We start from the raw sequence: 15,497 nt of genomic DNA on the forward strand, positions 1-15,497 counted from the left end.
TTTGCCGTAATGGAGAAGAGGGAGAAAGATGGTAGCGCTCTCTCTTAGGCCAGCGAACAAATAATATTAATAATAAAGAATTCTCCACAGAGGCTAACTTGGCTTTGAAATAACCTCGGAATAGCCTGTGATACGAACCAGTTTTGTTTATGTAAGCTACTTTCACCTTTTTACAAACGCCATACAAACATCTGATCTCTCATCAGTTGACGAGTACATTGCAGTGTGAATGTGTTTCAATGTTGCCCTCTTCATGGAATTCAGTGACTCCAAGGACGAATGAAAATTGTTTCCGTCATGCACGATTCTCAAAAGTATCAGATTCTTTGGCGCAAAAGAAATGTGGAAGGAGGATATTGAAATTGAGCCGACTCTTAATGGCATGTTTGAGAACGTTTCGGCATTAATGGACTGTCCTACTGTAGTATCGGAAGAATTCGTTGCAGTATTTGATGATAATGTGTGTACAGCCTCAATTATGGCAGACAAAGACATTTTGGAGTTCGTTCAAAGCTAAAAAAATATCATTAATGCAGATTTCCGACGACGAAAATTAAATGAATAATGCAGCTCCTGTTCCTATGTCATCCGATATGAGGAACCTCATAAAAATAATGCGCAGTTATTTAGGCGCACGTTACAATGGTGAATTAAACAATTTGTTAACAATCTGTTGCTAAAAAATTTAATGCAAAGAGAACTATCAGATTATTTTCCAAAAACTCAATAAATGTGTTGTTTTTCAAAATGCTTGAAAATTTTGTATTAAATTTCATTAAGTGCTTGTGGACGTTTTTGTTTCATTGATTTTTATTAAATACATGCATATACATTACTATGTAAATAATATGTACTCTAATAAACTTAATTTTGTTGAATATATGGGTTTTTTTTTTTTTTTTTTTTTCAGTATCCTTTAACACGAAAAAATATTCCAGTCCTCTCAGTTTCGTGTTAAACCATTTTCACTCTAAATTAGCGACCCTGAAGGGTGTGTTCAGATGCAGTATATCAGAATCATGTATGCGCAGATCAGTTAATTATTTGCAAGACGCGCATCAACTCAACATAACTTTTGTCCTGCGGCAGCGGTCTTTGCGTTTTCATCTTGTAAACAAAATTTGGCATGTTATCTACAATATCTTTTCAGATGGAAGTTTAGTGAAGATTGCTGTATTGATATACTAGGCTTACTACTAAAAATCTGCCTACATTCGTATGATAATTATATAATCATGATTGATATTAATTCTTTGAGCAAAACTGATGAAAAGGTAATGTTTTTATAGAAATGTATTTTAATTGATATACATATATATATATATATATAATTTATTTCACTGTTTACCCATATCATTATATAATCAGATTTGTTTTTAATGCAACTTTCGTATTTATTTTATGATTAAAACCAAAATTAGAATACTATATTATGAATTTTCTCTTACAAAAATGAGAATACTTTATTACGAATTTTCTCATTATTATAATCCATATTTCTTAAACTTTCATTAAAGACTGACATAATTTAGTACCTAAAACTAGTTGTAAATTCTGAATTTATTGAAATTTTTAGTCACATTATCTAAATTTTAAAAATATTTCATATGAATGTAAAACTCTCTGACTTCGCTTAAAATTTCCTTGAAAGATTCCGTGAAGGCTCTCGTTTAGAAGATTTAATTGCGTTTCGGCAAGGATATGAATCATCGTTCAGTTAACTTGTCAATTAAAACGCTCTTATGAAGATTGTATTTGAACAAGTTAATTTTTTTATCGCACTATCTTATACTGTTTTTGAGAAAGCATATTTTGAAAACTGTTTTATATTATCTTGAGATGTATTGAAGAGGCTAACTTTATTTAAATGATCCTGTAATGCTTTTTAAAGTGTCTTCCATTTTCGTATGTGCTAAAGTTAATAACATATTTCTTTTGTAACAGTGCTTTCTTAAAATTTTTTTGTAAATAGTATAGAATTTTCATATATGTAGATTTCTCATATTTTTTTAATATAGCATACTTTGCATACATATAAATAGTTAAAAAAGTTTATATAAATAGTTAAAAAATTGCAAAATTCTGTGCAAATTAGCAACTGTTAAACATTTGATAAAATGCAGAGTGAAATATTTAAACAAATTTTTTTTAGGAATATTTTGTTTTAAATTAAATGTAGGCATATAATTTATAAAAACTACATGTATTTTAAGGAAAATTATGTTTATATCCATCTATCTGTCTATATCTATATATGTTTATTTAGTTACTTTAAACATGTAAAATAAATAATTTCTGTAACATTTATCTATTTTCACTTAAAAATTCAAAGGAGTCCCCAATTCTTCATACTCTTGTAAAAAGCATGAAATAAGTGGGCAATGTATTTCACCCAACTTTTGTTGTTAGTCTTCATTTTGTCTATTTATGTGTTTTTCTAATTCATTTAAGTTTTCTTTATAACTAACCTAAGAAAAGTATTATTTTAATGAAGTAAATTTACTTTATGTTCTTATACTTAATAAAAAGTATTTAAATGGTAATTTTGGTATTATATTGGTAATTTTTCACAAGTATTTTGTTTTTTAGTCACTTTCAATAGAGGCATTGGTAATTTTATGTTCGTTTTAACGCTTTATTTATTTATTTTTTTTGCTGTTATCGAGTATCATCTAGAGACAAAATACATTTGTTAACAATAAAATGCTCAAAACTTCTCACAGCTCTTAAAACCCCCAGACATAAAATGTCATTGTTTTTAATACTTAATTGAACTTATATGGAAGATTTCATGCTATATTCCCCTGAAATTTGGCATAAAATTTAGGAAAAACCTAGCAGACTAATAAATATTTTATGACTATTAAATGGGAGACATAAATTTTTTTATGTTTTAGTGGTGATGTTTTTATCTTATACTTCAGTTTATCACATTTTTTTTTGTTTTTTAAATGAAATGTGTTTGAGAAAGTAGGGATCACTTTTCTCCTAGTAGTAGCTGGACTGAGAGTGAGACGGTATGCATATTGTTGTGTTCCGTGGGTTTCTGGATTTACAGTGATTTATGACAATGTGTGATGAAGAATCAAAACGCAATTTATTCGTCAGTATTACCAGGACAGTTCCAAAGATGTGTTACAGTCGTCGAAAAACTACGAAAAACAGGCTGAAACAATCAGCAACTCAGCCTTCAGGCTATGATGGTGAAGACAGCAAAGCACTAAAGCACAACTCCCGACTTGGTCACTGTCAAGTTAATTTCTGAACTCAAAGCACTACTACTGAACTCAACATGTGCAAGATACTGTTCATGATAAACTGCTACTCTACGTACAGGCAGGGTATTTATAGCCTTTGACCTCTTTTCGAGGACATTCTTGGAAAGACCAGTAAAAATTTATTCTAGAATGTTCTCGCTCCATCTATGGCATATTGTCAATTTTGTCTCCACGTGGGCAATTTCACACCAAATCTGACAACTCTGCCTTTCCTTACGAGCTTCTGGTAACCCTAAACCCACTTTGTAGGGAAGCTATCTTACTGCAACTGGGCATTTCAAACAATATGTAGCATGCAAGCAAAATCTGAATTTAATATTGCATTGTAATATATTTTAGTATGATAAATGTTATTTTAAATAGATTATTGTGGTACAATTCCGTTATAAGGGCCGTAAAAAATCACCAAATTACTGTTGATGCCAGTGCTTCCAAAAATAATCACAGTAACTTTAACGCAAGAAAAGAAACATAATAATAAATAACTATTTAAGATTATTGTTTTAGTTTAGATGAAAGGTTTATTTCATGTAAATACATTTTTTTATTATAATTTATAAACAAACTGAATTAAACATAACTGAAATTAAATGGGAGACATAAATTTTTTTATGTTTTTCCAACATGGTAGAGAATATTTCAGTTTTTTTGTGTGAGCGTCTGTACATAAACTCGGACAAATAATAATCGAAATGCTGTTGAGCAGTGCGATGGAAAATCTAGCAACCCTAAACTCACTTTGTAGGAAAGCTATCTTACTGCAAGTGGGCATTTCAAACAATATGTAGCATGCAAGGGAAATCTGAATTTAATATTGCATTGTAATATATTTTAGTATAATAAATGTTATTTTTGAATAGATTATGGCTAATTATTTGTTTTTAAGTAACACTAATTTATTGCTAATATAATGTGCTTTTTTAATAGTTTAATAATTAAACTGTGGTTTCTCAACAAGAAGTATTTTGATTTAGAAAGAATTCTGGTCTGATTAGAAAAAATGATTTAAAACAAATATACTATTGTATTACTGAATTCATTTACCTGTTTTTCTGTGGTTTGCCCAAAATAAATGAAGAAGATAGTAACTTTTATTTAAGTAATCACTATTATTATATTTTTATTTTGTTCATGAAAATTAGTTTAAGTTCATGTATTTTAACTGTGTTGCCTTATTAAAGCTTTTCTAAACTATCATATTTTGTTTTTTATTCTTATCTTCTTTTTTTTGTATTTTATTCAATTATATGTTGAAACTTACAAATGTAGGAAACTAACAAAGATATGGTATCTTTCTTGCAAACTTCATTTTTAGGGAAAATATGAGAATACAGGATTGATATTTTTAAAATGATCTTAACTACAATTACTATTTGATATGCCTGAAAGAATAGAAATTATGAATTTTCGTTAAGTTATTTGAGGATAAGATAAATTTTCCTTTGACTGTAATGCTTTTTTTATAATCAAAACATGTAGTTTTTCTGCAAAACATATTATTATAGAGGATATAGCAGAAAATATTAGAGTGATCTAAAAAAAAAATTATGTTTCTTTCTTTGCAATAAACCTTTTTTTAATAAAGGTAATTCAATACAAATGAACTCTGGCACAATCAAAGAGTTTGTAAATTCGGATATATTTCCATTCAAAGTCTCTTTATAAAACATTTAAAAATTGTATAAAAATAAAGGTACTTTTGTATTAATGCAACCACTTTAGTGTAATTTGGCAGTGTTTTACAGATGAGAAGGCAGAAATTCCTTATCAAGTGCAGGTTGATGTTTTTTTGTGCCTTTTCTTTTAGAAAATTCCCAAACTGTCAGTATTTATCATAAGTTGGCAAACATTATCAACATATAAAAAGAAAACATACTTTAGCAATTTAAAACACAAATTTTAATCATTAAATAAGGATTATGTGATACATTGAAAAACTAAAACACTTGCATTCTTCTTCAAATCTTTCTGTAATTTTTTGTTATGCTGCTCTTCTTTCAAAGTATACAGAATTCTGTTTTGGTTAAAAATAACATCAGAGAATTGCAGAAATGGGGCTTTGTGCAAACCTCTGCAAACTCATTCCCTTAAGAAAAATTTTAAAATAATTCTGTATTCCTTCAGAAATTTTGCTGCACTTTCTTCCATTGCTGGCAAATTTCACAATTTTATGTTTTAAAACTAATTTTAAAGCAAAAAAATATCAAGTTTTGTTTATTGAACCCATTGGAACTTGGAATACAACTGTCAAGAGTGCATGTGAAAATGGCAACATTGCTTGACTGAAGGATTGTTAATGAACATGTTTGCCGGAAGAATGGTATGTGCAGGGTTGCCAGAGTTTGGCACAATCTGAAAATTTGGTGACTTCTACTGAGGTGTTTGCATTGATACTTGAGAACCAAAATATAAACACAACATATTCCTATGGTGCATTATAAAAGTATCTCTTTATTTAGATATGACAGTAATCTTTTGACTGTATTTGATTTAGTCATTATTAAATAATCTTAGTAAATTAATAATATCATGATTAATTTTTGGTTTGTAATATTTTGCAGTGATAATTCTTAAAATCTGAGTGTCATTAGAAGAAATTTAGTTATCTAAGATTTTTAGGCTTCTACATAGCCCTGTTTCCAGCATTTTTGGTGTCCAGTAATCAGTGCATTGGCAGTCTAGGTAATCAGTGCATTGGCAGTCTTAAGTAATCAGTGCATTGGCAGTCTAGGTAATCAGTGCGTTGGCAGTCTGTCTAAGTTAAATATATTATTATTGTTGCAAGCTTGTGTGTTCGTAATAGATAGGCTGAACTTAGCTTTGATGATAGGTTGATTTTATCAAATGAAGCACTTCAAAGATCTGGAGCTTTCCACAAAGATAGTCGTACAACTCTTCATAATATCGTAGAGTACAGTCAGTAGTTAAACTTCAAACTATTATGAACGTTAAACACAACGCAATGCAAAGCACATGTAAAGAGGGAAGCTACCAAGAATATCCGAACTCACTCTGACCTAACAGTTAACAATAAAAACTACAGATGCTGTCACCGGCCTTATATAGCTTTTTACCCGGCGGCCTAGATATTTCTAGTTCTTTCTGATTCTTGAAATTATTGAAAGGCAATATGAGGGTTGAATTATGGTTACAGCTAATATAGTGATCAATTACATTCATTCAATTACACTACCTATTATAGAGATACAGGGACTGGACTTAAATGTCACCAAATGCTTGCTAAATTTGGTGCTTTTGACCATTTATTGCCAAATTTGCTACAAAAATTAGTCTTGCTAAATTACCGAGATACCCATTTAGTCAGTGTTAAATATGCTTGTCCCTATACACTGACTACCAATAGGTATTTGGACACCTGTGATAGAAAAGAAAAACTAACTTTATTCAAAATCAATAGTTGGTAGAGCCTCCACGAGAGGTAATTACAGCGTGGACCCTCCGGGCATACTTTCCACAAGTCTTTGTATGACAGCTAGTGGTATTTTCTTCCACTGGGCTTGGAGAAGACATAGAAGTTCCTTCACCGATTTTGCACGGGTAGTGCACCCCTGAATTCAGCGATGCAACTCGGCCCAGAGATTCTCGATAGGGTTCAGGTCTGGACTCTGGGCAGGCCAGTCCATTCGATGAACTCCATTAGCACCATACCAAGCCTTGGTTAACATTGAAACATGACAACTGGCATTGTTGTCCTGAAAGAAACAGGGGTCCAACCCGTAAAACTGCCACAACGTAGGAAGCACATTGTCATCCAAAATAGTGCAGTAGGCATCGGAGTTGAGCTTACTATGAATGGGGACCAAGGGTTCCCAGCCCACACCAGTAGAAACACCCCCAGACCATAATTCCACCTCCGCCGAACTTGACTGTTGGCACAATGCATTCTGGCAGGAGACATTCTCCAGGTAGACGCCAGACCCAGACCCTGCTCTCCGAACGGTAAAGGGTGAACCTTGATTCGTCACTCCAAAGAACCCGTTTCCATTGATCTACAGTCCAATTTCGATGTGCTTTGCACCACATTAACCGAGCAGCGCGGTTAGACTTTGTGATCAAAGGCATCATTTGCATAGGTGTCCAAATACTTATTGGTAGTCAGTGTATTCTTACCTTTCCTGCATAGCTTTTCTCTTTAGATTTTTCATGTTATATTGCACAGAGAAATACAACAATTTCTTATATAATTGAACAAAAGTCATCTATCTATGTACAAAATTCATAACAATATTTTAAACAAAAATATATCTATATTTATTTTATTAAATTGTGATAATTTGTATAGTTACAACTTGTTATACATGAACTTTTTAGGCTTTTGGTTAGCTGAGCTTGACTACGATGCCATCATTCAATAATTCTGAGAATGTAATTTTCTGCTGACAGAAGTCCCAAAGGAATTCTGATTTTCTTTATTTAACACTAACATTACGGTGTTTTCCATATACCTGTAACCGATCAACGGTCATTTTGTCCGCTTGTTTCAAAGACAAGAAAAGGCTCACTTTTTGCTAATATTATGTATAATTAATGTTTATAATGATACATTTTGCTTCTTTAATGATAAAGTAAATTGAGTAAATGCATGCAACGAAAAGTTAATTTATTGTAGCAAAGAGCAAAATAAACCAAAGTGGTTTTAATATAACTAAGGGCTAAAAGGGAAAAAAAAAAAAAAAAAAAAAAAAAAATATTACTCTAGGCATTTTTAAAATTATCATTTCATAAATTGTCTCATAAAAAATTTTCAGTATTAAATAAATATGTTAAAAATTACACATATTAGTACTTACATTACTCAGTTTTGCAGCGCATACAGATTACTAATTTTTTATTTTTACCTATACAAGTTCCACAAATATATTTTTTACAGTATTCAAAGTTTTGCTGCCTCTGCATGCATTTATTTGGCATTGTTTATGCTTACAGAAAGGGTTGACGCAAGTACCAATTCTATTTTTGTTAGACACGGAAAGCTTGTAAATTTTGGATGACATGTACAGCTTTCGAAGCTCCTCAGCCATATTCGAAATAAAATCACGATGACTGATATTCTTACATTCAGTTGGTTCCTTGTAAATTATCCATGCATTTATCATGGCTAAATCAAGAATATATATATATATTAAAAAAAAAAAAAACTTAAACTGGCCAGCGGCTGGATGAGGACTTTACTGAGTATTTTCTGGCCATCGGGTCCAAAACATCAACTCCATATTTGGCTGAATTGTAAAAATTCACAATTTTCCATGTAGTTTTGTTATCAGATGCGATTTCCAATGTTGGGTGCATGGCACTCAGGAGCAGGACGTTCTTGTGTTTTTCCCCCTTGATGAGACGTAAGCATTATACAGTCAAAAGTCGTTAATTCGGACACCCATAATCCGGACCTCAAAGCTACAAACTTTCTGCAATGCGTCGCTTTGACGCATGCGCGTAAGACCTTTACGGATGCGAATATGCGTGTGCGCATGCACATAATACGTTTACGCATACACGTTTAATGTATAGCGGACAATATAAGCTAAGTTAAAATGATCTAATTCAGTTAATGTTGCAGATTGCATTGTTCCTTAATCTTCGAATTGGCAGGGGTGTTTGTGCTCCGGGGATTTTGAACTTCGATACCCGAAAATTCCGGGGATCGTCGTTCAAAAGGAAGTAGGAATAATAATGAATTATTTATTTTGATCTGGGTAATTTTGTTTGCTTTGAAAGCAGAAAACGCAAGGTCAGTGTGTGTGGTGAAAACTTTTCCTTTCTTTCTCCAAAGGCAGTGATAATGCTTGAAAAGGGGGAAAAAACTTCTTTTTTGTTCTTTCCTTATTGCGAGTTATGATTCATTCCCCCGGTTCTCGGACATTCTCCTCTGGATTCTTTTCGGCAAGTAGGCGCGGCAGAAAAAAAAAAAGGGAGAGACTTCGTTCGACAAGATGTGCAATCACGTGACTCTGGGTTCTAAGGTGTTATCTCTCCTGGCGTGGTGCCAATAAGTAGAGAAGGGGGATTTTTCGCTGTATTAGCTATTTGTTATTGATCGCTTCTCAACTTTTTTTTCTCCGCTGTGTAAAATTTTCGTTTCATTTATTGATGCACGTGTAAATTTTTCGTTTCGTTTATTGAAATATTTTTTTATTTATGTACGCAAGAGAATTTCACTATGAAATTTCTCGATATAAATAGTGATATTATACAATTAGAAGAAGGTGTCCGGAATGCATTTAGGTGGAATTGGATTGAACAGAGAGATGGTAATGGGGATACCATTGGCACATGGTGCAAGAAAATAAATGTTGTTGGACAAGCATATTGTGTTTTTTGTAACTCACTGCTGAAGTATGGTGGGGAAGGATTCAAGGCTTTCACAAATCATTCTAAAACTGTGATGCACATAAAATATTCAAAGTGCATTAGACATTCAATGACTTTAAGTAATTATGCTAATTCAAAAAATACTGATGATTTACTGGAGACTGATGCTCGGCCATTGGATATAGTGACAAGAAAAGCACGCCAAGAGGTATTAATAACTTCATTTATCGCTGAGAATTCTCTTACTTTCAATGTAGCTCCCAATTTAATTGAACTCTGCAAACAGTTGAGCCACGATCAGACGGCACTAAACTCGTTGGAAATGTCCAGGACTACTGCATGTTATAAGATGAAATATGGGCTCGCAAAAACTATTAAGGAAAATATCATTAAAACTTTAAAGGAGACTCCATTTTCTCTAAATTTGGATGAAAGTACTAGCAATGCTCAAGAAAGTATACTGGCAATATTGGTGCAGTTTTATGACAACAATCAAAATGAAGTTGTAGTTCATCATTTTGCATCTCTAAAGATGGAATCTTGCAATTCAGAAGCTGTTTTTAAAGCAGTTGTTAATACTATTGAAGATAATAATATTCCATGGGCAAACTTAATTAGTGTATTAATGGACTCGTGTAACACCATGCGTGGAAAAAAAAAAGGGTGTACAATATTAGCTTTTGAAAAATTATCATATTTTATGTCCCATATTTTTAGTGATAATGAAAAGTCAAAAGTAGAAGCTGAAATAAGGTTATACCAGAGTGATATTGATATCACCAAAGAAATGCTCTACACATCTGATGAAAGTGGAAATCAAGTCAAGTGTACAATTGATAAATATTGGTCTAAAGTTTTTAATTTAAAAGATGATTTCACAAATGATTATAAGTATCCTACATTGGCTAAATTGGTCAAAGCCTGCCTTAGCTGCTTCCATGGCTCATTAGTGGAAAGTGCATTCAACTTAATGGATACACTTGTCACTGACTATAGAACCTCTCTTAAGATTGATTCCCTAGATGCAGTGCAGACTATTAAATATGATTTAATGGCTTCTAAAGAAACCTTATGTGAAAAAATATGGCTAAAAAAACCAATGACTGATCCAATTCACAAAGGTTTCTTACTGAATATGAACAGAAGTTGGAAAACATATCAAGAGGACTTAAAAACATGTATTTCAGATGAGTCACCTATAAAAGTCTCTGAAAAACCTTCTACATTAGCAGAAAAGCAAACTGCTTCTATCTCTGCATGTGCAGTTCTCGAGGAAATTTCTTCAACTGTAAATGAGGAAAATAAAAGTCAACCTTCCTGCAATTATGAAGTTCACCACAAAAGAAAGACAAGCCCACAAACATCAGAAAATAAAAAGCAGCAGCAGAAATTAGATAATTTTTTTTTAAAGAATTAATTCAGGTAATTTAAAATATTTACATAAAATGTAGTAGTTTATATGTTTGAAAATTTATGGTTACTAATTTTGCTAAAAAAAGTAATTCATTGAACTTTTATAATTAGGTCATTCAGTACTTCATAATTGTAATTTTTCATTTCTCTCTCCCCCTTCTCGAAACTCTAAAATGTCGGTAGTAAGTCCGTAAAAGTTTCAGGGGATTTTTTGGGGTCCCACAAACACCCCTGAATTGGAGCCGGCTTATTATTTTTTGCAGACTGTTAGAGCAATTTTATAAAAGTAAGCTTGAACTTTCGATTATGTCAAATAGAATTTCCGATATATATTTACTAATATGTAAAGGATCTACAAAGCGAAAGTATGTTTCAAAGTCCATTAAACAAAAAGTGGAATTGCTGCAAAAAATGGTTAAAGGCATATCCTTTGTTTCTCTAACCATTCCGAAATCTGTTTATCAGTCTCACGCTGCTCTGCAAGGGGGAGGGCAGGGGGTGCAATGAATTGGAAGTTGATCTGTCAGCACTATCCTTATCTTCAGGGCAGATGTTTTTATTTCCTTCGGCTTATAATTCCTTACTAAATGTAGTATTTCATCTCATCTTTCATATGATTTAAATCAAATTTCTCGTCATTATAATTCACTTCCGATAGTGAAGAAAGTGACATAGAGGTTATTGAAAACGAAAAAATTTCGATTGACAAATTAGTCGGTATTCTCGACACAGCAATTATAGGACTTGAACAGCGGAACTTGGTAACTGAACAAGAAATTATGTCTGTTTATAGAATTAAAGAGAAAGTATTATCACATAAAACGAAGCAACTTAAACAACTTACATTGAAAGAAATGTTTAATAAAGTAAACAAATACATATTAAGCTTTTTTTTTGTAAATTTTGGTACCCTTTAGATTGTAATTGTTCTTTATTTCATAAATTACGGTTTCATATTTTTAATTTTATAATTTCTGCATGCCATCTTACCAGATTTAAACTGATGATCTATAATCCAGAAAAATAAAAAATCCGGAACCGCTGAAGTCCCGACGAGTCCGGATTAACAACTTTTGACTGTATTGTCATGCTTAGCAATCTTACTAGAAAAGAGTTCATCCCTGGTATTTTTGAAAAAGTAAGGTACTTCTCTTTTTGACCCATTTATTGTGCCAATGCAGCTTATCCCCAAATTCCTCATTTCTTTACTAATTTCAGTGGTTCCATCAAGCAAAAAGCTGCATATTCACCTACTGTTTCTCCAGCTGGTCTTGTTTCATCTTTTCCCAAATTGGGAAATCCGTTCAGTAAGTATTTTGACTGCACATCGGTAGCGAGCCATTTCCCCCTCCCCTCCCCTCCCCTTCCTTCCGACATCTGTGAAATATGCAGTCTTCCTTACCAGAAATACACTTTTTTATCTATCAGCAAACTGGAGATAGCTAAAAACATCATAAAAATATTGAGAAATTATAATTTTCGGGATACGGTCAAAATGACCGATAACCATAATTCTAGGTATAAACAATATTGTCAAAAATAATTATTTAAAAATGAACAAAATAATATCATGTAATATTCGTAAGTTTTTAGAGAATTAAAAAAACACCAAAGTTATAAATAAAGAATTAAAAAAGTTATGTCCAATCAAAATGGTGATATGGTCAAAATGACTGTTCCCATAATTCTAGTGTTAAACATTACCTGAATTTTATATATTGCAGTTTAGAAACACTACTCTTTGCTGCAGTTACTGATGTCGGAACTATATATGTTATAAAAGAAGAGAAAAACTGCAGGACAAACTGTACATTAGGATGAGTATTTTGTAAACTATGTTTATGAATTTTGGTGTCTTTTTTTTTTTTTTTTTTTTTTTTTTGACACACCAGAAATGAGATCCTGTAAGCTGCACTAATCTGTGGTCATTGCCCTTCAGTTTTAATGTCAGCTTGATATATCCTTTGTAGCTGTTTATGTTAAATATTGTGGTATGATGTTTGAGTTTCATGAACAAATTTTATTTCATTTATATCTTACCTGTTACCTTATTTCGCCATATTCCAGAATTTATGTAGATTTGAGTGGCAAGCAATTGTACTGTAAAGTAAGAAAAATAGTACATAGCCACATACAAGAGTTTTGATATTCACGCTAATGCTGCTTGCTGTGGAATTTCTCTCTGATGGCGAATTCATTGCTGGTCTTCAGTTAGAATGAAAAATCACAAAGATAGAATTTGTTTGCTAAGCTAGAACTCTGAATCATTATTGCTGTCTTATGTGAATCTCAATTAGAACAGTTTTAAAGAAGTTTGTGTTTTCACCCAGATACAGGTGACAGGTACTTTTGTGTAGTATCACTTTAATTTAACCCTCACAAGTAGTGAGGTAGAATAAATTTGAAGTTGACATATATCTGTACCATATCTTTGTTTTAAGAGTTTAGTTTATTTTATTAGTGGTAACTTACCCACCGAATCTAACTAACATTTGATTTTTACTTCTAAGTGACAATTTGAGTTTAGTTAGTCCTCTGAGTGAGTGGTAATTTGAATTTAGTTAATCCTCTGAGTGAAGACCTATATTTAAAGAGCCTTTATTAGGTAAATTTGTAGAACTGCTTATTTTAATCTTTGTTTTCATAAATTCCCATTCATTGAGATGATATTTATATTATTAAAGAAAATAAGAAAGTAAAATATTATAAACTATAAATTTGAATTTAACAAATATTCTCTATTCGTATAAAGCTAATATAAATTTAAAATTTAAGTCGGATACCAAATGACAAAAAAATCTTACGGAACATACCATCAGGATTAAAGCCCCAAATAGGTGTTACATATTTCAAATTGCAGTTTTCTACCAATGAGATTCTGTCTAGTTTTTCACAATTGAGAAGGAATGATTAGCATATACTCAGTGTTCTGAATAGTTTAAGATATTGCTTCAGTAAAGGAAGTGCTTAGATGGATTGGTGAAATATTTGAAACTTTTTATGGATCTACTGCAGCTTTTTTGGGATAAAAACTGATTTTTTGGGTGGGGGAAGAAGAGGACTATTTCCCAGAAAACAGCAAGCCCAATGACAAACTGAACTTGGACTGATAAAATTATAAAAATGTGAGAAACGATTCCATTTGTAAAAGTAGTTTTAGCATTCTCTAATCAATATACCTGGTTGTAACCAAAGTTTAAAAAAAAAAAAAAAAAAAAAAAAAAAAAAAAAAGTTCTTAATAATGTTAGAAGTCTGAAGGAGCGATGGTGGGACTATATGGTGGGTGTGGCAAAAGATCCCATTCAAGTCCAGACAATGAATGCAGTCTTGCATTATCTTGATGGAATTTTACCGTTTTCTGCCAAAACTCAGTTTACTGTTTTTCCTTGATAGCAGCATCAACACAGACTAGCATCTCATTGTACACCTTCCTGTCAAATGTTTCACCTTTTCCAGACACTCCTTGTGGATAATACCATGCAATACCACCAGATACAAAGCACGATCTTTTTGTTGGTCAAATTATGCTTTGTGACGCTTACGATGGGCTCGTCAGGTGCATACCAACCACCTTTTTAGCCTGTGTTGTTGAAGTAAATCCACTTTTCATCACAAGTGACGATCCAGTCTAGCATTTTGTTCTTGCATTGATATTCGAGAAGATTAGTGCAGGCCCAAACACGTCTGTCCTTATCTGCTTGAGTCAACTCGCACAGCATCTAGCTACTGAACTTGTACATCAAGTTTATGCGATGCATAGTGCGACTGGCCTTAACATCTAACTCCTTGAAGAAAGCTCTCGAGTAGTTGCATACTGATCATCTTCCACAAGTTCTCGCAGGCAGGCCTCATCAACATCAGTAGGCCGGCCAAAGAGCTCTGCTTTTTTAATGTCATCATCTTTATATGATACAACATTAGTGCCTAAAGTTTTACACATTTGGTGACATTTTGTAGCTGACTTTTTGCAACAGAACTGGAAGTAAATGATGATTCTAATCTGGTAGCATGATAGTTCCATTTCAGACACATTGTAGTTAACGATAGCGATAATTTTTTTTACAAATTTCAGAACACTATGTTCTAAGGCAAGTCTCTTTCTTTCAAATGCCCAAAATATGATTAAGCACGCCAATGCGAACTGTTTGTACATACAATATTTGTAGTGGGAGAAAACTTTCATTAAAACCGGATATATAAATGGAACCATATGTGATGTATAAAGGAATTAGTCTGGATGTTGATTCTGTAAGTGCTTAATGCCACAATACACTGTCGCTCTTCCTAGATGTTATCATTTATAAGAAAAATCTAATTAGCATCCTCCTTCATAATTCAGCACGCTCAGCCCATGCCGCTATTGCCTAGAGCCAGTCCACTTCTCTCTTTATATATATTTTATTCATTTTTTTCTTATTATTTATGTTGAAATATTTATTTTGTTTATTTCTGTTCTGATTTTTTTATACTTTCTT

General features: G+C 32.3%; 1 protein-coding gene across 2 annotated transcripts in view; it reads left to right on the forward strand.

Annotated features, from left to right (window-relative positions):
- The first annotated feature begins 1,070 nt into the window (after nt 1–1,070).
- Nucleotides 1,071–15,497, forward strand: part of LOC118203821 (coronin-2B-like) — a 59,218-nt gene continuing 44,791 nt past the window's right edge. The window contains exon 1 of one of the 2 annotated variants that reach the window (XM_085824410.1): nt 1,071–1,274. In XM_085824410.1, coding sequence (XP_085680536.1) covers nt 1,236–1,274 — 39 coding nt within the window. In that variant the 5' untranslated portion in view covers nt 1,071–1,235. The remainder of the gene's footprint in view (nt 1,275–15,497) is intronic. The other variant, XM_085824411.1, reaches the window with a different exon arrangement.

The sequence above is a fragment of the Stegodyphus dumicola genome, chromosome 9, assembly GCF_044657685.1.
Source record: "Stegodyphus dumicola isolate Sdum_Otavi_A_Nest chromosome 9, ASM4465768v1".
Classification (NCBI taxonomy): domain Eukaryota; kingdom Metazoa; phylum Arthropoda; class Arachnida; order Araneae; family Eresidae; genus Stegodyphus; species Stegodyphus dumicola.